We start from the raw sequence: 23,667 nt of genomic DNA, 5'->3' as shown, positions 1-23,667 counted from the left end.
TGGCCAAACCTCTCTAGCTGAGCCTCCTCCTGCACCTCCAGGACACATGGCTCTTTCCAGCCTTGGTGGTCAACAGTGTGTGTCACTTGGGTTCCTCCCCTCCCTGAGGAAAGAAGACCCTCCCCAGGGATTTCAGTAGACTCTGAGGCTGAGGACTCAGGGTTTCAGGAGACCCATGGAGACCCACCTCACCCTGGGCTCCCTGCCCAAAACGCCCACCCCAGGACCTCCTTGGACTCGAGCCCACTGGGCCACCAGGAGAAATGGCCTCTGAGGCCTCGAATGCTGGAGACCCCCATGCAACCCTGGCCTCCTAATCAGTCTCAGACTTGGGACACGGCTTGAGGTGTTTTAGATGTGCCAAGACCTTTAAAGGGCACCTTTCATGTCCTTCACTGCCCCTCCCACCTCTCAGACATAGTACAGAGAGGAAGCACCCAGCAGTAATGGGTGAAAGGCACACAAAAGATCTGCAGGGACTCTTCCACAACCTGCTAGCACCTGGTCAAGCCCCATCCTCATCTCCTTCCTTTCTCAAGTTTTGATCATCTTTGCAGACCTTGGGGGACCTCAGTTGGGTTTATTGCCCTCTAGGCTCTAAAGGGCACTTCCTGTGGATCTCACCTAGGGAGCCCTCTGGTGCATAGAGGCTCCTGGAAAGGCTTGAGCCGTGATACCACGTGCTCAGAAGCCCCACCTTCCAGGGCTCTGGCCCCTGATGTAGCTGCTTCCAGTGCCACTGACTCTTGATTCCATGGACACAGCCCCAGCCCCGATGGGCTCCCTTCAGCACTGCTGTTGCCAGCTGCCTAAGATGGGTGACATCTGGTCCCAGCTGCCCTGGCCTGGGTCCTCTCGCCCAACCGTGCTGCTGGTCTCCCTCTTCTTGGCAGCTGGGGTGATGCACTCAGATGCTGGCACCAGCTGCCCTGTCCTTTGCACGTGCCATAACCAGGTGGTGGATTGCAGCAGCCAACGGCTATTCTCCGTGCCCCCAGACCTCCCAAGGGACACTCACAACCTCAGCCTGGCCCACAACCGCATCGCAGCCGTGCCGCCCGGCTACCTCACGTGCTACATGGAGCTCCGGGTGCTAGATTTGCGCAACAACTCCTTGATGGAGCTGCCCCGGGGCCTCTTCCTCCACGCCAAGCGCTTGGCACACCTGGATCTGAGCTACAACAACCTCAGCCACGTGCCGGCTGACATGTTCCAGGAAGCCCATGGGCTCGTGCACATCGACTTGAGCCACAACCCGTGGCTGCGTAGGGTGCACCCACAGGCCTTCCAGGGCCTGGTGCAGCTCCGAGACCTGGACCTCAGCTACGGGGGCCTGGCCTTCCTCAGCCTCGAGGCTCTCGAGGGCCTGCCCGGGCTGGTGACCCTGCAGATCGGCGGCAACCCTTGGGTGTGCGGCTGCACCATGGAGCCCCTGCTGAAATGGCTACGGAACCGGATCCAGCGCTGTACGGCGGGTAAGGGAGGTCTGCAGGACCAGGCAGCCATAGGGGTGGGAAGGGTCTTGCCTCACTGAAAGCAAAGGCTCCAAAGAAGAAGGAGGGACTTAGAGATCTTGAGTGCCTACTGTGTCCCCTGATCTGTGCTCACCTCTCTGTACACCAGCTCTTTCACTCCACGAGCGTGTGCTGAGTCCCAGCTATGCATGCCAGGTGCCAGGGACACATTCGTTAATGAAACAGACACCTCCCTTGCCTCTGTGGCACTTATGACTTAATGAAGCAGATAGATAGTAAACAAGTAAGAATAGCTAATAACAGTCTGTGTTTATTGAGCTTCCACAGTGACCTATGAACTTGGCATGCAAGGACCCCACTTTTATTTTCCCCATTTTAAAGGTGAAGAAACTGAGACTTAGAACAATGGAAAGACTTGCCCAGAGTCACTCATTTAGAAATTGGCAGAGCCATGGGTAAAACCTAAGTTTATTTGACTTCTAAGCCTTCTTCTACTCCTCCAGACTGCTTTTTAAGTGTTCTAAGTGCTGGCAAAACTCTCAAAGAAATAGAAATTGCTAACACTATTTTCATACTTACTATCCGCCAGGCCTGTTGTAAGCATATGACATATTTTAGCTCGTCTCCTCCTCACAAGAACCATGATGAGGCCCCTGCTCTACAGAGGAGCAAACCTAGGCACAGAGAGGTTTAGTAACTTGCCCAAAGCCACACAGCTGCTAAGTGTTGGAGCTAGGATTCGAACCCTGGCACTCTGGCTGCCCTCTGGCTGTATCCTGAAGAGTCAGGTTCTAGGCTGACAGGAAGAATCAAGGCCTGAGTTCTGGGCTGGTCAAAGGGCCTCAGCAGGGTTCTGCAAGGTTTGGGCATGGGGTGGGGAGCTGAGAAGAGAAAATGGGATGTGGCATTTAACTAGCCAATCCCAAATGAGGGTAGATTGGAGACTGAAGGAGCCTGAATCACACAGGTTTGCTGGGTCCTGGCCTCACCCACGGGTGCCCGAGCCTGGCCTGGAGGCAGGCAATGTTCAGCTGTGGCCCCCAGTCACCAGCTCTCCAGTGTGGCAGCATTGAGTCTTGGCGCAAGCCTCCAGCAGTCGAGTGACAGGAATATCTGGGGGCACTACCCCAGGTGCTTTCCCAGAACCTGGGCTCAGAGTGTGTTCAGAAGAAGCAATGCTGAATGAGGTGGGAGGGAGAGGAGGACTGAGTGGGGAGCCCAGGACCAAAATAGTTTGGGGGGGCTGTGGGTCACGATTCCAGTGTTTCCACAGAGCTGTGGGAGGAAGTTTTCTGGGACCAAAATAGCTGGGGACTGAGATGGGGCAATGGTAGGGGGCATGAGGAGGAGGCTGCCTGGAGCCATCTCCTCCCCTGCTCAACCTTTGCAGGCTGCACCTCTTCCCCTCTCTCCTGTGCACTAAGGACAGAAAGGGCATTCTGGAGCGCTAAGCTTCCATCATACCCAGGGGCTCCTCCTTTTCTGTGATCTCTGAAGAAGATCTTCAGAAGAAGCACAGACTCCCAGAGAACGGGAGAGGGGTCCAAGATCCCACCAGTGCAGCCTCAGTCAGAACAGCTGAGGGACCCGAGCTCCAGAGAGGAAAAGCGACTGTCCACAGCTCACAGTGAGACAGCAAACAGGCCACAGCTAGAAACCCAGGTTCCCCGTTCCTCTGCAGGACGCACTTTGCACCACATCACGCTCTCCAGGATATTTCCTCTTCGGGGCAAAGAACTTGCCAGTCTAGGTAGGACTAGGCAATCTTCTTCTCTTCTTCTATTTCTGCTTCTTCCTCCTTTTTTCTTCATGGGATTCTCACTATTACCCATGGTTTTTGGACAAATCTCAACAAAGAGTGACCTAAGGAGCCCCTGGGATATAACTCAACTTCAAGACTGGTCCCTTGACTTACCAGAGAGTTTTGTCAGCCCCCAGGCTCCCATCCTGCACTCCTGTAGGGTCCTGCCAATTGTCCTCAGAGCCTCCTGTGGTTGGTCCGTACCAGTTGCCCACATTCCCCAGCTTCATGTTGTCTCACGACCACCCCAGTCAGGCATGCAATAGACTTTGGAGTTCGGCATCTTCCGGTTCCAAGAGAAGAACACCTTAATGATCAAGTCCAGACACAATCTTGTCCTAAGCAGGGTCTGGAGTACTGTGCATACAGCCTATAGGGACCCCTCAATCTGGGGTTTGGAGCAGGTGGCATCCTCCTTCTGACCCTGACTCCTCATTTCTAAGGAGAATGATGCTCATCCATTTCTGCAAAGGGTCAATCCAAACCAATCATTTTATTCTTTGCTCTCAAAACTACAGAATGAATAAATAACATTTATGCACCACATAATTTAGAAAACTCCTTCACATTGACTTTCTTGGACAGTTTAGGTAAGATTATCTCCTTCTCATATATCCCCTTTCTTTGTGAGAGCCAGAAAGTCAAAAAAGACTTGCCCAGAGTGAGACCTTGACTAATATTTATCCACTGAACAGAGGAATGGCTGGCTGCTCAAAAGCCTGTGCCTGGCACTGCTGCATGGCAGAAGTGCTGCCTGCGTCCACTCTTAACTCCAAGGCAGAGTAAGATGAAACCATCGACAGCCATCATGAGTTCGTACAAATGTCCCTAGAAGGATGAAATAGGACCATCAATGATGGAGAGAACAGTAATCAAACAGAAAGAGAAGCCTCCTCCTACAGAGGTCTGTGTGCAGAATAAGACCCCACTGACCTGTCCAGAGAGACCAACCTGGGGTAATGATAAAAACCCACACTTACATAGTACTTATTATGTACCAAGAATATAGCATTTTCATGTGTTAACTCATTGAATCCTCACTATGACCCTATGAGATAGAGGCTAGTATTCTCCTCATTTTACAGATAAAGAAACCAAGACATGGAGGAGTTATATAACTTACCCACAATCACACAACTAGGGAGGGATAGAGAGGCGATTTGAATTCAGGCCAGTAGCTCCAGACCCATTGTCTTAACTCTGCACTCTGTGTATCTGGAAAAGCCACATGAGATTGTAGAAAGACCCAATGCTTTGGAGGTTGACAGAGTCATTCTTCACATATCGTTTAACAAAGATTAATTTAGCACCTACATGTATAGGACACTGTTCTCATGTTAAGAATACCACAGGAGGCGCTTATATTCAAGGGGGAGGAGACAGATAATGAACAAACTGTGAGACAGTGACAAAGACAATGGAGAAAAATTAGGTAGAATAGGTAAGATAGAGACTGCCTAGAGAAAGGGGAAGTGGGAGTTGCTGTTTTATGTAGAATCATAAAGGAAGTCCTCACTAGTAAGGTGATATTTGAGCAAAGGCCCAAAGGAAGTGAGGGACTGAGCTATGCAGAGATCCAGGGGAGAAGCATCTTCACAAGGGTACAAATGCAAAGGCACCCCGTCTCGCCCTGAAAGGGGACACACTCAAGGTGATGGAAGAATGACCAAGAGGTGTGCATGGATGCAGTAGAGTAAACAAGGAGTAGAACGGGAGAGATGAGGAAGAGTCCTTGTAGCCCACGGTGAGGACCTTGGCTTTCAATCTGCGGAAGATAAGAAGCAAGAGGAGGGTTTCAAGCCGAAAGTGACATGACAGGGCTTGAGGTTTGAAAGGACTGCTCAGCCAATTGTGTTGAGGTAGTTTAAGGGCAGAAGCCCAGAAACTAGTTGGGAGTCTATTGTGAGAGATGATGGTGTCCTACAAAACCCTCAGATCTACACTAGTAGTGACTATTGGACTTTAGGCAAGTTACTAAGCTCTCCGAGCAGTGATCTCTATGTCTATAAAAATAGGTATAAAAATACTTGCCTTAAGGGTTGTTGAGGGGACTAAAGAAGTATGTAAATTTTGGGTACATGGAAGAAACTCAATAAAAACCTCAACTTCTCCTGGGAGGGGTGGTGGCCTCTCTATTCCATTCTCTATCCCCGGGCACCTCACCTTCCTTGGGTCCTGTATTGCAGATTCTCAGCTGGCTGAGTGCCGAGGCCCCCCTGAAGTCGAGGGCGCCCCACTCTTCTCCCTCACTGAAGAGAGCTTCAAGGCCTGCCACTTGACCTTGACCCTGGATGATTACCTCTTCATCGCGTTTGTGGGTTTTGTGGTCTCCATCGCATCTGTGGCCACCAACTTCCTACTGGGCATCACAGCCAACTGCTGCCACCGTTGGAGCAAGGCCAGCGAAGAGGAAGAGATCTGATGTGGGTGCCTGGTGTCCCTCCACGCTGCTGACCACCACTGCCACTGATCACCGGACACCCTCCCTGGGTGCTCACTCTGGCTCCATGGTGTCCTGGCCACCTCTGTCATGGCTCAAGCAAGGTCAGAAAACTACCTTTGTGTGAGCTCCTACTGTGGGCCAGCACTGCTCTAGGAATTGGAAATGCTAGATGAATCCGACCTAGCCCCTGCGCTCAAGGCACTTACCTCTAATAGAGGAGAAAGATTTGAAAACTATTCCCTTTAAGACAATTTGTTGGCACTCTGAGAACATAGTTATGGAAGCCCAGAGGAAGGGTCATCAACTGTGCCTAGAAAAGTCCAAGAGAATTACAAGAGTGGAGGTGATTTTTGAACTGAGTCATCAAAAAATGTCTGCTTTTTCAAGTAGACAAAGAAGGGCAGATATAAGCAAATGACAGAGGCCAGAATATGCATAGTGTGTTGAGAGCAGTGAACAATCCCTTGTGACTTAAGTGTACAGAGTGAGAGTGGCAGAGGACCAAAACTTTCCCACTGACACCCAGTCTGTCAGCTCTTAGCGTTGACCACCACCGCCTTGGAGGGTGAGAACACATACATGCCAGCCCCCTGGCCTCCTCCTACCAGCAGCTACCAGGTGAGACCACCTCCCATTGACTGCTCCCCATACTACATCACCAATTGTAGCGTGCTGGCAATGTCCCAGGCAGATAGCAAGCTGAGGATGGATGTCTTCAGTGCCGTGTCTCCTAACCCTGTCTCCTGCCTCTTACTCAAGCTTTCACTTCAGAAGAGGGAAACAGGAGGCCCAGCAATGGGGCAGCAAGAGTCCTGGCACCTTGGGAGTCCTAATCTCATGACTGTTCTTGCCACGGTGCTCACACCAAGGGATCTCTCCAGGGAAGTGCACTGTGGTACCCAGGACTGAAGGGGGAGAAGGCCACCACAGTTGTGACCATAGGAGGATTTGCTCTTTGTTCTGAGCAACTCACCCATTTAAGCGTAAGGGTGAGAGAGCTATTAATTACTAAGCACTTGCCAGTGTCAGGCACTGTGATAAGCTCTCTCCACAGACAATTTCCTTTAATGTACACAACAATCTTTTGAGGTGAGCATTCTTGTTCCCATTTTACAGATGAGGAAATTAAGACTCAGAGATGCTAAAGTCACATGCTACTTAACGAGCAAAATAAAGTCTGTGCTCGTTCTGCCCCATCCAAGTTGGGAAACATCACAGTTCCTTCTATAGCTATATAAGTTCAAATTCAAGTAGCGCTGATGAAGCTCCTAATAAGGGCCAGACACTCTTCTGGGTACTTTTAAATCTACTGACTCATTACTTCAATTATCACAGCAACACTGCCTGGTGGTTTTTATTATGCCCATTTTACAGATGAATTAACTGTAAATTAACTATAGAAGGCTGAGTATCTCGTCCAAGATTATCTGGATAAACTCTAGAAGGAAGGCAATAGGCAGCTCCATTCAGGGAAACTCTGTCTAATCAGTCAGTCAAAAATGAAGTAACGTCATGTGCCAAGCACAGTTATCACCGTCGTTGTCATCGTCTTCATCTTCGTCATCAGTTTCATCAGCTTCATCATTATCTTCCTTATACCTGGTCAGCACTGGACAGTTCATGAAATGTTTTTGCATCATTCTCCTTGACTTTTCACGACCTGTGTGGGAGGCAAACCAAACAGCGTTACTCCTATTTTACAGATTGGAAAAATAGAGACTCAAGAGCGGGCGTGACTTGCCTAAGTGGCAACTCCAACTGGGTTCTCTTCCCAGGTACTTGGGTAAGAGAATGCCTGGGAGGGCTGAGTAGGGGGTCCTTAGGATTCAGCAGCCATGAACATAAATAAATGAAGGGCAGTAAAACCCAGCTGCTGTACAGATTTAGATATTCTCCCGGTAGGGCAAATCACAGCCTCTGAAATATAGAAGCAGCACAGACAACATCTGAATAGGAGACACCTGCCTTGCAGTGTGTAAATAACGCATTAGAACTGATGGCCATGGTGGCAGTCATGCAAAATATAAGAGCTTTGGGAAACGGGAGAGGAAGCTGCGTTAACCCCTCCTACTCAAGCCCTGCTGTGTTGCATTGTAAGAGATACAACGGGTGCAGGAAAGTTATGGGGTGAGAACCTCTGCAGCATAGGGGAAGACTTTAAGGCACAGTCCACCACGTTGGCAAGGTTGGCCAGGATGAGAATTAAAACAGGGGCTTTCTACCTTGCCCCTGGCTCCAGCAAGCTTGTATCATCCCATCCTCCTGGCAGCCCAAAAGGAATAAATGAGTACAACATATCGTCTTCCAAGAAGTCTTCCCTTATTCATGCTTCCTAGAGCTAGTCAACCAAAAGAGTGCCCAGAAACTTTGCAAGACCTGGGGTACTGGAACGTTGTGTCCCCTGAATCTCACTTACAACATCTGGGACAGAGCCATGCTCCTGTGACATCTAGAGCAGAACTGCCTGCTCTCTTCTTCTATGTCCGTGGATGGGCAGACTGGGGCTGCTCTCCACAAGCCAATCTGACAGCCTAAAGTATTTGGGGAGGAACTTTTATAAATAATAGTCCTGACACAAGTAGTTAAGCTTCCCATAGAATGACACCATATACATGTATGATAATCTGCTAGAGACTCTTGTTTGCTGAAATATAGTTAGTACATTTTAAGATATGTACGTTTTGTGTAAAACTAGAACCAAACAAGACATCAAATGCCCCTTGAGATCAAATGTCCTTTCTAATGAGACTATTTAGTCCCCATTAATGGCAAACCTTTCTAAGTAGCATACATGGCTTTAAAAAACAGATGCTTCTCCAGCTGCTAGAAGGTCCCCAGTCCACTAAAGCACAATGAGGAAAGGCTTCAACTTCCCCACTGCCAAGGAATTCTGCTTCTTCCCTGCTTCCCATCACCACCGTCTTGTGCAGACTATCAGAAGCAAGCTTCTAGAGGCACGCTTCTAGAGGTAATCTAGCAGTCCTGGTTAGAACTGTTCCCACAACCCTGCTGACCAAGAACCCATGATGGTGTTCCTCCAAGGCTTCATTGAGTTTTTTCCACACTAGTTAACATGTAAGTGTTGGGGTATCTCTGAGTCTGTGTGTCTGTTCATGAGGTCCGTGTATGTTGGGTATCTACTGATATGGGGCCAATCTCTCTGGAACTTGAGTTCAGTTCTCTGACACAGTCTACTCAGCTGTCTGTTTATTGCATCATTTGATACACTAAGATGGAATCCCATTAGGGGTGGGATAGGGATACCTGCTCAGAAAATAAAAAAAGAGAGAAATGTGTGGCCGTAGCAGCCTAATAACACCCTGACTACTTCCCTCTGTTCTCTACCCCTCAGAGATTTGTCCTTATCACAGAAGCTTCCTTCACACTGGGCCTGAGGATATCAAAGTTTAGCTAACCAATAGGGCTGTGATGCTCACTGGCTAGGGCCAAGAAAATTTGTTCTTTGGAAAAGACCCCACATCTGCACCACACCACTCTGGACCAGTTATTTCTGGTCATCCTATGACAAACCCTCATCTGTTTCTCTATTCCTATAGGGATTCCCAGGGAACCCTGCAAAATAGGTCCCCAGAGTTGCTATAGAGTTTTCTGGCTCCTTTCACGGAGCTTGGTGTATGGAATTTGAATAGACCAAGACAGGTGGTTCTCTTTAACCATCAGGAAAGACGTACAGCCCCCATTTTCCCCATTGGTGTCTTTGTCGATATCACTCTGACATCCTTTCCAGTTCTAGAGGAGTGCAAAGAGACACCTTTGTCCACTCCTCAGAATAACATCTTCCTAAAACTGGAGAAACTTGTCTGCCCTTCCCACCCCAGAAGGAGGCAAAAGGGAAGTGAAGAAGGCAAGTTCCAAGGTCCTTTGTAAATCATCATCCTGTTAGCCACAGCACTGGGTGGAGAGCTCTGGATCCACAGAGCTCTCAGCTATTCTAAGGGCTGTCCTGTGGAGTGCTGATGTCTGGGGGTGGGAGGGTTAGGGAGGGGTGGGGAAGGGGAAGATGCCAACCTTTGTATGGAGATGATTTTATAACCATGCACTTTTGTAACTGTGAATAATTTTTCATAAATGTACATAAATAATAAAGAGTATATAGTTTAACAAATTTTCTAAAGAGTTTGAAGAGAAGGGAAGGGGATGGAGGCAGGGAAAGAAAGAGAGAGAGAAAAGAACTAGGCGGAATCAAGAGAATGTGTGCCAAAATATACACAGAGAAGGTCTATGAGGAAGGAGTAGATGGGAATAATTAGGAGATGTGCCAGCCATGGAGGGGCATGTGTGGGAGTAGAAGGAACATCACAGAAGCATATTTCTACCAGGCAAAAAAGAATACGCATGTGTCTGTATGCACACACCCCTATGTGTAGGCATATTTTGGTGCCTGAAATTACACAAAGAGAGCATATGTCTTATACATGTTGGTGTTTACACCTTAGGTCATCTATAAAACATGCCAAGGCAAGTGGGTGTGCCTGCCTAGTTAGCATCCCTAAGGAGTGTGTGACGGGGAGACGGCCCATGCCAGCCACGTGGACAAAAGGACACTAGCTCAGGAATATGGGTAAACTGGACATCTAAATGCATGGCCTAGCGGATGGATGAGGCCATTACTGGTGTAGGTTCAATCTCTGTTCTTATAGGTTAATAAAAGAGGGAAGGGATTCTAAATCTCCTGAGTCTTACAAGTGTTGCCTACACACCATTGGAAATGACACGATTGGTCAGTGTACCTTGGAAACAGAGACTGAAAAAGGAGGAGGAAAGTGTACTTTTATATGTACAATTGCAGCCATTTTTACCCAAGTATCTAAAGAGGAAGTGGCTCTAAGCAGGGAGTCATCCAAACAGGAAGTTGTTCTAAGCAGGAAGTGGTTCCTTCCACCAATAGAGATTTAACCTCTCACTATACCTCCCACTCCAATTGCCACAGGGTACAGAAAAATACTGCACCACAGAGTAAAGCCACCAAAGGAAACACAGATACTGACTCAGAACACTCGGATAGAAAGACAAAGAACATGTGCATCCATAACCAGTGTTTGCTGGAGTAGATTGGAGGGAGGCAAAACCTTTCTCTTAAAATTAAATACTTAATAGAGATTATATTGAACAAGTGCAAAATCAAAAATAAGGATCATGAAATAATCAGATATCTGACAGAAGTCCAGACCTTGTATATCTCATTCAGTGCTATCCCTAGTGCCCAGCATATACCTTGTAACTGATGATGATGATGATGATGATGATGATGATGATTATGGTGGTGGTGATGATGAAGAAGAAACATTTATTGAGCATGTACCATGTGCTGGATGCTGTGCTGATCACTACATATGGATTAATTCACTTAATTCTCACAATAACCCAAGATAGGTACTCTTATTATACCCGTTTACAAATGAGGGAACTGAGGCTCAGACAAGTTAATATGTGCCCAAGGTCACACAGCTAGTAAGCAGTAGATCTGGGTTTAGGCACTCAAATGATACTTGGGGACTAACTGACTTCAGGGGACAAGAACAATATGAGACATTAAAGAAAATCCAGTCTCAATCAGAAGTAAGCTTTTAGACACAGAGGTCCTCTACAACTACTTGGTGAAAGAAAATTGGAGAGTAATAGGTAAAACCAACACATATCCTATTATGTTTCATTGCATATAGCTTTGATTACTGCATTGGTCAAGGTAGGCTAATTATGACAACAGGTGATTCCCAAATCTCAACAGAATAAAGGTTTGTTTACTGGATTATTTAACACAATAAAAGCTTATATCCTGCTCATGTTACATTCCAATGCATGTCAAAGGCTCTACTCCACGTGGTTAGTCAGGGACCCATGATCCTTCTATCTAGTGACTCTGCCACCCCTAAGGCCACAGAGCCCTCTGCTGAATCCTCTGCACTATAGAAGATCTCAAAGGAGATTTTGAGGGGGGAAAGTTGGAAGTATTGTACATCAATTCCAGCCATATTTCATTGGTCAGAACTCAGTCCCCTGGTTCCATTTAACTTCAAGGGAGTAAACTAGCTATGTACCTAAAAGACAAAGGAAACAGGATCTGGTAAACCCTACTAGCTCTAACATATCTGCTCTACTGGTCACCAAATACCTGTTTCAATATTCCTGTCACATTCATCTTACCTTATCACCACATCCAGCTCAAAGCTCAAGATCACCAATGATGCAGTATTCTCCATTAGGTCTGCTTGTGGTCCAAGGACCTATGAACTGAAAAGGAAAGTTACCACTCACCCACTCTACACATACCGAATACACAATGGTGGCACAGGGACAGAGTAACAGCAAATTAAAACCTTTGTTTGGAAAGAGGGAAAATAAACACACACAGCAGTCATTGTCCATAGCAATTCTGAAATCCTGATGGGAGAACATTATTAAGGCCTCAGATCAGGTTCCTTTATGAGACTTTTATTAGATTCTGCTTTCTGGGAAGAACACCTTTGTTGGTCGTTCTCTGTAGCCTCTGACTTTTCTCTCTTGGAGGGTCTCCATTTTCCATTATCCGCCATGGCCATATCTAAAGTGGGTGTTGGGAAGTATGCACTCTTCTATTAGGAGTTGCCCACCTTTTTGAACGAGCCTCCTGTGGTGCAAGTATGCTGGCCTGAAATTTGTTTTAGGTCTCAATAGTCAAAAGCTTTTTGAATCCAAGTTCATCATTTCTTAGCAATTCACCTCCCTTAAAAACTTGGTCGACTTTTGTTTGCTTCCACTAGGTTCCATGTTTCAGTACACACACAAAGTTCTTTCCTAAAAAGTGTTTTCAAGGCTACCTTGATTCCTTGTTTTCTCTTCCCCCATGCCTTCTCTTTTAACGGCAACCTTGCAATTATCTGAAACAATAGATGGAAAGTCACATTCTTGTTCTTACTTGTTTCCACTTGGCTAAGTTACTTTAACTGAAAATTTTTAGTGGGCCTTATTGCTGACAGCCTTTTTCAATTTTATCTCTTAACACGTAGGTCTAGAAATAGTCAGCTTTTCCAATTTTTTAATGCTTCAAATTCTTTACTTCTCCTGTCCTTTTCATTTCTACTTTCAAACTGATTTAAAACTAATTAAAACACTAGAAACGTGATTTGGATCAGTTTGGGCTGAGACTAAAAATGTTTGAAGCAAACAATAATGCAACATGAACTTCATGAAAGGAATGAAACTCCTAATTGAAAATAGTCATGTGAGGAGAGGTTAGGAAACTGAGAAAAAGTACTACCAAGCTAAAGAGTTAGCCTATGGCACTCAGATTTCACAACATGTACCAGAAATTACTACTGCAGGGATAGGTTTGTCATTGGAGGGATAAGAGGGATTGATGGGAAAGAGTTACTGGCCGTGGATGGTGGTTAAGAGACTATCAGAGGAGAAAATGTTTGCTATATTGTGTTACTGATGATTATCCCCAACCCACTCACCATGGAAGACAGAGAGATGAAAACGCCACTATGAGAGGGTTATGAGAAAAAGAATACTATCAAATGTGTTCCCCCTAGCTTTATACTTAGCTCATGGAATCATCCAGAAGTACACAGCATGAAGTTCTAGAAAATACATAATAATGTGGCTGATTTTTACAAAACTGAGGATTCTACTCTTATAGCTGAGCCAGTCTTCAAAAGAGATCCCTGGGTAGGTAAATTAAAAGTGAAAGCTCTGGAAATGGTTGGTATAGGAATCTTAGCTGGTCAAGAGTTAAATTCCCATATAAAGGAACAGCTTATGCTTTCATTCATTCAAATACATTGGTCACATACCTCCACGTGCTAAGCATGTTTCAAGTGCTGTATATATGACAATGAACAAGATAAAGTCCCCCATTCCTTGGTGCCTACTTTCCATATGGAGGTGGCAGGGGGCGGTGGTGGGGTACGTAGAGCAGATGATAAACAAGAAAAATAAGCATTGGGGAATGAGGTTGAAAACGTAGGCTCAGAACAAATAGGTCCTTGCAGGCCCTGGTCAGACTTCACATTTAATGAAAAAGCCACGGGAAACCACTAGAGGGTTTTAAGCAAGGAATGACGTGATCTGATTACATTTTCAAAGACCATTCTGGATGCTGTATGGAAAATGTTCCAAAGGAGAGAGAATATAAGCTGGGACACCAGGGGGGGACCTTCTGCATGAATTCAGTTGAAAGATGTTCTAAAGGGGTCCCAGTGTTGGTGGCTAAGGAGACAAATTGAGGATATGTTTTAGAGACAGTGCCAGTGGGACTTGCTGATGCATTGGATATGGCGAGAGAGAACAAAAGAGGAATCAAGGATAACTCCTTTTTGTTTTTTTTTCTTTTACTTCAGCTATGCTCAGCAAGACCCAAGTAGCAGAAAGGCTATCCTAATGCTATGAACAAAATGACCAACAGACAGCCTACAATCAGTAAGTCAGAAAACCCTGATGAGTAAGTTGGAAACAGGAGGGAGGAAGCAGATAATACACACAGATTCATAACATCAAGAAACAGCCCAAACCTAAGAACTCAGAGACAGAGGTAGAAAATTCTGAACATACAGCATTGGTTTAAATAATCTGTATCATTCTGAGTGTCCTGGAGGATCTTAAACAGAGCAGTGGAGCTTCAGGAACTGGAGTTCAAGCCTAAATAATCAGCGACATTTTCAAAGTACAGATAGATTTGTATCCACAGTGACGTGTTAGAGGCAGAGCATCACTCTAAAGTGATTTCCTAGAAGGAGAGTGTAAGACTCCCTTGGCTGTACACAAAGAAGCACATCCAGGAAGCAAATTACCTTCGAGATGGGCCCAAATATGTTTGAAATGGGAATATTACATAGAGTCATATAAAAAATGGGAACGAACAGCTTGTACTCATCTTGTACTCAGCTTGTACTGAAAGACTAAGGTGACAAGCTGGACCTCTCAGGATGATGCTAAGACTGTTAGCATAATGATGCTAAGAAAAAACCACTGCCGACTCTTGTACATTTACATCGTACCACACACTGCACCAAGCGCTTCACCTGCAATATCTCATTGAAGTCTCACTGGGAGAGCTACTATTGAGAATGCAAAGCATAATTAAGAGCAAGGACTCGGGAGCCACAGTGCGTGGGTTCCAATCCCAATGCTGCCACTTGCCATCCATGTGATCTTGGGCAGGTAACATCATCTCTTTTTGTCTGAATTTCTTTGACTATGAATTTGAAAGGACAATGGTAGCCACTTCCTAGGGTCCCTAAGAGGATTAAATGAGTTCGTGTATGTAAAGTGCTTAGAACGGTACCTGGCACAGAGTGATACTCAATTAGTGACAGCAACTACTACTAGCTTCCCTCTTTTACAGGGAAAGAACTAGAAGCTGAGAGATGTTCAAGTAACTTACCTAACATCACACAGCTGAAATGTGACAAAGCCAGGGTTTTAATCCACACCTGTTCTCCAGACCCAGTGCTAAACCACCATCGTACACCAGATAGATGGTGTCGGTCAGCTCCAACAGTCTCCAAAAGTGGGGCCAAGTGAACCGTGCCTCCAATACTCACAGCCTTGTGTAGTCCACGCCCACACTGAATCTGAGATGGCCCTGCGGCTGGATGTAACCAAAGGAAGGTAGTAGAAGTGATGCTGTGCCGGTTCCAGACCTAATCCTTAAGAGGGCTTGGCAGCTTCTGCTTTTGTGCTCTTGGAAGCCCTGAGCTCCCATAGATTAAGTCTGATCCATGGAGATGAACGGAGAGCCCACATGGAGGAACCACAGAGAGAAGAAAGGCTCAGCCATTTCAATATGCCAGCTGAGCCCAGCTTTCCAGCCACCCTCCAGATACCAGACACATTAGTGGATCTTTCATGAATATCCCAGCCCCAGCCACCCTCTGACCACAGCAAAGATATCCCAACCAGGACCAGCAAAAGAACTGTCCAGCTAACTACAGTGTTGATGACTGTTAAATTAATTAAACAAGGAGGCCATTAGACTGAGGCGGCTTTAATGCCTTAGTAGCCTACATCAACAAACCAAAACCTAAGCCTGTCAATGCCTCAAGGTTACGAAATCAGAACCTAAGAACAAGCAATCACAAGCAGCCAACTAGGTTTTCCCAAATAAGGCAACTGCTTAAGCTACAGCCAATCAAATAATTCCCTTGCTTTGCTTCTGCACCTTTTCTATGAAAGTCTTATCCCTAGCTCCTGTCCGTGGAGCGCTCCTAACCACTTCCAGTTTGATTTTTGCTCACATAACTCTTAAAATTTTTAATATGCCTCCATTTCTCTTTTAACACAACGAATTTATTGTTTTAAGCCTCTGTGTTTGGGGCTATTTGTTGCAACAATACACAACTTCAACACTAGTCTACAAGGAAAAGACTTATTGGGGACAAAAATCTCAGCAACATAAAGCTGAAACCCATTCCGTCCCAGAAGCAAGCTGTGTAATGAGTATACACCACCCAAGTTCAAGTCCTGCTGTGGCCACTTACTAGCTAGATAAGTTGCTTGATATTCCCCTGACTCATTCCTTTCTCTGTATAGTGGGGATACTTCGCATCTCACAGTGTTGTAGTAGTGATTCAATGACATAATCCCTATGAATGAGCTTAGAATATTTCCTGGCACATAATAAAAATCAACAAAACAAATTAGCTACTGCTATGTTTTTATTATTAAGAATAATTATTCTAGATGCAATTAAATTGGCCAAGGCAAGGAACACGTGAGATATTCAGTTCCAGTTTCTAACTTTTCCAAGAATAATACCACTGGAAATTTGTATCTCTTTCCTTAGCTTTAGGAAATGCCAGTGCATAACATGGTAAAGATGCGACTATTAAAAGTGTTTGACAAGGACCACAAAAATTAACAAAGAGGAGGAGATTACAACCTATCTCATACTGGTCTTAAAGCATTTTGACATCCCAAGCTACTACTGCAAAATATCGTCATTACAGAGAAACATATCATGGCGGCATGCTTTTCCCCAACAGAAAAGTCATTTACAACTTGGATGCAAAGCAGTATGTGACTCCTTCCATGCAAAGAATTTAAAACCCCATCCCACTCCCTGATAGTGGAAGAATATTGAGCTTCCAGAAATAACGCAGCAGCCAAAGGAAGCACAGGTGCAGACGCTAAGCCTGTGATTTACAGAAGGGAGAGCAGCTGCCCTGCACAGTCACTGTTTTGATGAACAGATAAGGGAGAGGCAAAGTCTTCTTTAGAAACAAAGGTTGCTTCTAACGATTACTTTAAGCAAATGTTAAATCAATAATAAATCCCCTAATGGTAGAACTAGACATTCCGATAGAGATCAGATTTCAGGGGACAAGGGCAACATGGAACACCCAGAAGACATCCAGCGTAGACAGAACAGAATCATCAGCCACAGAAATGAGACCTATCAAAGATGTTCAGTCAATTGGAAATCGTTTCTTGTTTCGGTACGGACCCTTCCCTGCTGTCATTTGTGATATATGGATTTCTGGATTGCATGAACATTTTCTCATAATTAAAGTCTTGGGCTTCTACTGTCCAGAGTTGGTAAAACCAAGGATACAGCCCACTCTGAATTTCTTCTTAAAGAACTTAATTATTTCTGTCTCAAAGTGCTACGAGTTACTCAAGGAGGATGGTAATTATAGAAGGCAGCTGTAGTGATGTGGAAGAAACTCCGGGCTGGGATTCAAGAGGCTTATTCACTCAACAAACACTTGCTGAGGCCCTGGTGTGGGCAAGGCAATGTTAGGTACATGAAAGAATTACTGAAGGCCAAAGAGATTGAGATCCCTGCTACAGATTTTATCCACAGTGCCTCACACAGGACTGGGTGTACAGCAGCTTTTCAACACATGTTTGTTAAACCAAAGTAATCTTGCCACTAACTCACGAGTCAATTTCCCCCTCCAGGGCTCAGATGCCACCTCTCATTAGAAAAAATAAAAATAAATAAAATAAATAAAAATAAAAAATAATTAAAAATAAAGTTCTCAAACTTTAACATGCATAACAGTTCCCTGGGGATCTCACTCAGGTGCACATTCTGTATCACTAGGCTTGGAAGGGCCTGGGAATTGCATTTCCAGCAAGCCTCCAGGATCACTGGTCCATGGACCACACTTTGAGTAGCAAGGAGTCAGATAATCTCTTAGGGAAATTCCAGACACAAATGAGGGGTCCTCCAACTCCACATTTTTTAAGTATGGAAAACACTAAAGATTCTAACTGTGGAAGAAAGAAAAAGAGAGGTGAAGGGGGGTGGGCGTGGTGTCTGGGGTGGATCCAAGAGGTTAGTAGAGGCTTCTCCCTGGAGCTAGCAGGAAAAGCCCGCTCTTTTGTCACAATGAACAAACAAAGATTTTGGTGTCTGTAAAAAGAATCAACGACAATTTTACTGGCTCGGAAGGCTCTGTCTCTTAATGATTCTTCCTGTTTTTCTCAGCTTGATCCAAGAAAATAAGAAAAGAGCCCTTCTGAAGGTCAGCAGAGGTCAGAGAGCTCCCTAGAGAGGGCTGCTTTCAGCCCACACTTCAGGGTCAGGAGGCAGACAGAGGCCCACCACCTCAGCCCTGCATAATTCTAGTCCTACTCCTAGACTAATCCAGCCCAATACCAGAATATTGGGGTGACAGGGGATCCTGGATGGGCAGCTCTGCACCAAGTCAACTCCATTCAATTCCACGTTTATTACAACTGGTGTGTGTGCCCTGTTCCAGATGCCCCAGATGATGCCAGGACAAAAGAGGGGCAGGGCTCGCTAAGAGCTCATGGTCTAATAGGGGAGGAACGGTGCAGTCACAAGAAGACAGATGACAATGCAGAGTGCAATCAAAGGCATCCAAAAAAGACCTGAAAGAATTACAGAAATTTAGAAAAGAGAGAGATCAAATTCCTTAAAGGCATCAAGGAAAATTTCATGGAGACGGGGCCATCTGAAACTTGAAGATAGGTATGGGTTCCTCAAGTCAAGGTGGAAATGAGGGTATTCCAGGTAGGGGGGAGTAGGAGAGAAGGCACAGAGGGGAAGGAACGTGCATGCTCAGCATGGAATCCAGTGTGGCTGAGAGCAGCCTGTGGTGGAGGGGATGGGATGCCAAGGGAGGATTGTCATCTTTAGGGCCTTAAGTCTCTCTTTCCCCTCCTAGGGTCTGATAGAAGCCTCACATACACACACTCTTATCTGGCCCATTTTTAGGATCATATCTGCAAAAATGGTACCAAGATTATCTGTGGCGATTCGTTTGTTCAACAATTTTTTATTGAACCCCTGATATGTGTGAAGCACTGTCCTAGGCCCTGGAAATACAATAGAGGGATACACCAGACAAGTTCTCAAGAGCCAGACAGACAATAAGCAACATGAGATAGTAGCAAGAACATAGGACCTGAAATTAGAGAAGTCTCGAGTGCAAATTCCAGCTGTGTGTTGTGAATGAAAGATTTGACATCTCTGGGCCCCGGTTTCCACCTTCCTGATGGGAATAATTATACCTATTGTGCAGGGTTGTTGTGGAAATTAACCATTGGGGAAAGAACTTCACACTGTGTTGGCACACGGTAGGCATTCATTACCCGTGTGTTCTGTATTTAGCCAGAAAGAAAGGAGACTGGAGTCACTCACCTCCAGGGTCCCCTCCAGCTCTAATATTCTGCTTCGGCAGTTCTAAGACTCTGCGGCACCTGTAACTGTGACCACTGACCAGGGCTTGGCACATTCCAGTGAGGGAAACTCTACCCCTCCCTGGGCGAGAATCTTCCCCCAGGGTGGCCTGAGATGAGGCCAGTGGATTGGGTAGCCATTAATCAGGCTGCCGCCCTCGCTGGACATGGAGCCAGCAGGCCAGGCAGTGTTCTGGCTGCTTAGCTGCCCTGTTCGGCTTCCTCACCACTCCACCGACCCGTTGCCATGGCAGTGAACCCCAAGAGACATCTAGGAGTAGCCAAAGCTGAAAAGGAAGTTCTGTTCATCTGAATCAATCTGACTCAATCTTAGTTGCTTTCAGGATCCTGAAGTGAGAAATAACGATTTAAATTTACTGAGCGCTTTTGCCATGCTAGACAATCCGTTAAGTGCTTTCCATCAGTTATCTCATTTCATGCTCGCAATGACACTGTGAAATAGGTATCCTCATCCCCACTTGGCAAAACAGGAAACTGAGGTTCAGAGAGGTGAGCACCAGCGTCACACAGGTGGTTAATGATGCCAGGATGCAAATGTGCCCCCACTCCCACCCCCAGGGTTGCATGGTTCCAAAAATTCTGTGCTTTTCCACATGCCACGGTCTTCCCAGCCACCTGAGCCTCCACAAAAGCTGGTGTTATTGTCCCCCTCGCCTGAACATTCCTGAGGGCTCAAAGGGGCAGCTGCAGAGAACTGAGACTCTGCGTCCCCCTAGACCTCAAGGATTCTTCAGGGACAAAGACAGGTCACACTGACAAAGAACTACTCAGACAGCTGCTGAAAAATACGTTCTGGGATTTCCTAATGCGATCTCCATTTCAAATATTTAGCCTGTTTTTCTCAGGAAAAAATGAAAATTCCAACATTTTGGCGTCCACACTAACACATCTCCCAAATGATCTCTTACATCTGGAAACAGCACAATATTTGATAACATCTGTCAGACCCTATCACAACATTTAATTCTAAAGAGCAAGGTCCCTGTACTGAGGCACAAGGTGATGACTGGCAAGTTCAGGCTTTAGCTGCAGAGCTCTGACCTACTGGAGGGGGGACATTCAGGACATCAAGGAAGTCAGCCTTCTCCCTAAACCCAGATGCTGGGAAAGTCGCCAGAAGAACAGCTTGGCTTTCCTTCCCTGCCACCCACCCGCCTCCAGTGTGGTTGCTGAGCTGTTGAGTCCGAATACTGGGAACCCATGACGTGGGAAAATCCGGCTGGCTTCGGTGGCCCCAGACATCTGGATTCCCTAACCCCCGCAGCCAGCTGAGTGAGGAGCCAATGGGTGCAAGGAGGTTTGGGAAAGCATTTGGAGGGACTTCTGCCAAGTTATCTCCCTCCTGAACAAACATATGTCCCACTATCTAGGGGTCAACAGAGCCATGTTTACAGATGCCTAGACCATTCAACTGATCAATTAATTAACTCCCAGGGTGGTCTTTGGCCCCTAAAGTCCTCGCCCCTTGAGTCCTCAGTTTTCTTATCTATAAAATGTAAGAATTAGACTGGTTGAGTTCTAAGGCTCCTACCTGCTCAGACTCTTTCTGATTCTGTGATTCTACTGTGGAAGAATAGAATGAACACAGGGTTTGGCTCTGCTCTGCTGGCGTAGGAAAGTCCCTCCCTATCTCCGAGCCTCAGTTTCCTTGTGTAGTCAGATGAGGAGGTGGACTAGATGACCTCGCAGTCCGCCACAGCTCTGTCATTTCAGAAGCCATGCTGGCTCCCTTACCACCTGCAGGCACTCCATCACATTTCCAAAACTGACAGCCCCTCAGCACCTCCACTACCACTGCCGCCCTGATCTCCCACCGGGACCGATGCAATAGCCTCTTAACTGGTCCAGCAACATCCACCACCTCCTCTCATCCATTCTCCTTGAGGCATCCAGAGTGATGTTTCTTTTCAAAACACAAATCTGATCCTATTAGCCCCCTGCTGATATGGATCCCCATTGATTTTAAGGTAAGGAACAAAAGCTTCATTGCAGCCTGCAGAACCCGTAGGGCTAACCCAGCCAGCCCTTCGGCATCATGTCACATCATCATCCCTTTTCCTCTGCACATCAGCCAGCTGGCCTTTTACCTTCTTAATGGACAAGGATCCCTAGTCCCAGAGCCTTTGTTCATGCTATTCTTTGTCTAGAATGCTGCTCTGCTCCTACTCTAACCCACCCCATTCTTCAACTAGTGAATTTCTTCTCTTCCTCTAGATCTCACCTCGAGCATCCCTGCTCAGGAGTCCTCCCAGGAACTTGCCAGGCCAGCTCAGAGTCCCTGCTTAGACTCCCACATAAGACCACCCTCTTTCCTGTATGGCATTCCTACCAGTTTCCAAGTGTGTTCATTGATGAGATTATTTGTTTTCTCTCACTCCTCCTCACCCTGTAGCTACACTCAATAAATATTCCCAAAATGGGCAGATGGAGCTGAGTATTTTGCCCTTAGGAAGCCCCTGAGGGGTGGAAGACATCTCTTCCAGCAAACCCCGGCAGAGACCAAGTTGTTTGCCTCTGATCTAAGTCTTTCAGGCTCCAAAGAGGACATCCTGCTGACTGCTGGAAAACTCTCCTCCAGGCAAGCTTGTGACTTAAAGCCAACTGTGGGCTGTGCTCAGAGTTCATTCCAGCAGAAGGTGCTCAGAAGTCTACCCCGGAGACCTCCGGTGCTGGCTGCCCTCCCAGCCAGTGGGCAGAAAGAGAACAGCTCCAGGGCAGCAGTCAGACTGGGGAGAGGAGGCAGGGTGGGGAGCCAGACTTTATGCTGCAAAACGCAAGATGACTAGATTCCTTGTTCTCTGGAAATATCTAAAGTGCTCCTCCTGCCCCCGCCTCCTTCCACCAACTGACTAGCACTGATCATTCAAATGTGAATGTAGTCTCCTTCTCCAGGAAGACTTCCTGCACCTCCCCAGCTAGACTAAAGGCCCTATGCATGTGCCTCCACACCCCCCAGGCATCCCTTTAGCACTGTAGTCAGTACACTACATTGAAAGTTCCACACACAACTCCCCACCAGACTGAAGGCTGTCTGAGGAAAGTGACTTACTCTTTTTCATAGTTTATCACCAGCACCCAATGCCCAGAACACAGCTATCACTTGGAAAAACTATGTCACTTTATAGCTGAGGAAACTAAGTCCCTGAGTGGAAGACTGACATGTCCCCAAAGTCAAAGGACATGTCACTCACAGAGCTAGGACTATAACCCAGGTCTCCTACTTCAAGTTCACATCTTTCCCCGTAGCCTCCCTGCCTCCACTGGGATGTGCCCTGTTTATGATTCAGGGCCTCCAAAAACTCAGGATGGGAGCATCCTGAAAGCAGTATCCCTGGAATCTCCCATGGGGAGAGCAGCTGTAGCCTGTGTGTCCCTGGCCCACCAGCTGGAGAGGCTAAGCCCACTCAGGACTGAGATTAATGGAGAATCCAACCTCAGTTTCAGCAGGCAGTGAGCACATTGTGGCAATCCCTCCCTCCTCTGCATGCATAAAATACATTTTTCAGGACACAGAGACTTATGGTCTTCCCTCCATCCCCTGTCTCCGATCAGACGCTTCCTAAGAATCAGCCAGCATTTACCAAGCATGCTGCCTCATTCGATCATGCACCCCCCAGACCATAAGCTTCTTGAGGACAGCAAAACTTATCTTAGGTTTGGATCATAGAATGTATTATCTGAAAGGACATTTAAGATTCACCTGGTTCCATCTTTTTTTTTTATACTTGAGCAATGGGGTCCAGAGGGCGAAAGTGACTTGCCCAGGTCACTATGTCAATGACTGACAGAGCCAGGGTCTGAGCCCTGCCCCACTGTGTCCCACGCAGATAAATCTCTCACCTCCACTCCACTGGACTCTGGCTCTGACAAGCAGTTTCCTTGAGTCTCCTCCAGGCTTGAGAGCAGAGAGGGTCCTTGTGAAGGTTTGCTCATTGATGGGTGGAGACATGTGAAGATTCAAACCACAAATTTGATTGCATCACTTCCCCTCTTAAAAGGCTTCCGTGGTTTCCCACTACCCTGCAGGTGAATTTCAGCATTGTTGATATGACCCGCCCTCAAAGCGTCTGGCCTAGGCATTCTCGCCAGCCACAGACCCCGGAACTCTGAGCTGCAGTCCCAACTCAGCCCTCAGCTCCTCTCATACACTCAGAGTCATTCCCACCTCTTCACGTGGCCAACTCCTGCTCATCCTTCAGCTCTGTGCCCATCATTCTCTACCATGAAGACTTCCATGGTGCAATTCCACCTGCACTCTGGACTTCTGGAATTCT

General features: G+C 46.5%; 1 protein-coding gene and 1 long non-coding RNA gene across 2 annotated transcripts; one reads left to right on the top strand and one right to left on the bottom strand.

The window, feature by feature from the left end:
* Positions 1 to 739: 739 nt before the first annotated feature.
* Positions 740 to 7,003, top strand: LRRC55 (leucine rich repeat containing 55). The gene is made up of 2 exons (XM_004437358.3): positions 740 to 1,475; positions 5,463 to 7,003. The coding sequence occupies exons 1-2, from the start codon at positions 755 to 757 to the stop codon at positions 5,696 to 5,698; spliced, it is 957 nt and encodes a 318-aa protein (XP_004437415.2). The 5' UTR covers positions 740 to 754; the 3' UTR covers positions 5,699 to 7,003.
* Positions 5,845 to 23,349, bottom strand: LOC147912594 (uncharacterized). The gene is made up of 3 exons (XR_015549731.1): positions 23,234 to 23,349; positions 11,885 to 11,971; positions 5,845 to 7,379 (listed from the first exon to the last, which is right to left on the bottom strand). It is a non-coding gene; the product is annotated as an uncharacterized LOC147912594 (long non-coding RNA).
* Between the last annotated feature and the right edge of the window lie 318 nt (positions 23,350 to 23,667).

The sequence above is a fragment of the Ceratotherium simum genome, chromosome 34 (genome assembly GCF_057802395.1).
Source record: "Ceratotherium simum simum isolate JZ-2026a chromosome 34, ASM5780239v1, whole genome shotgun sequence".
Lineage (NCBI taxonomy): Eukaryota > Metazoa > Chordata > Mammalia > Perissodactyla > Rhinocerotidae > Ceratotherium > Ceratotherium simum.
The sequence above is the reverse complement of the archived record's forward strand: the minus strand, read 5'-3'. Positions and strand labels throughout refer to the sequence as shown.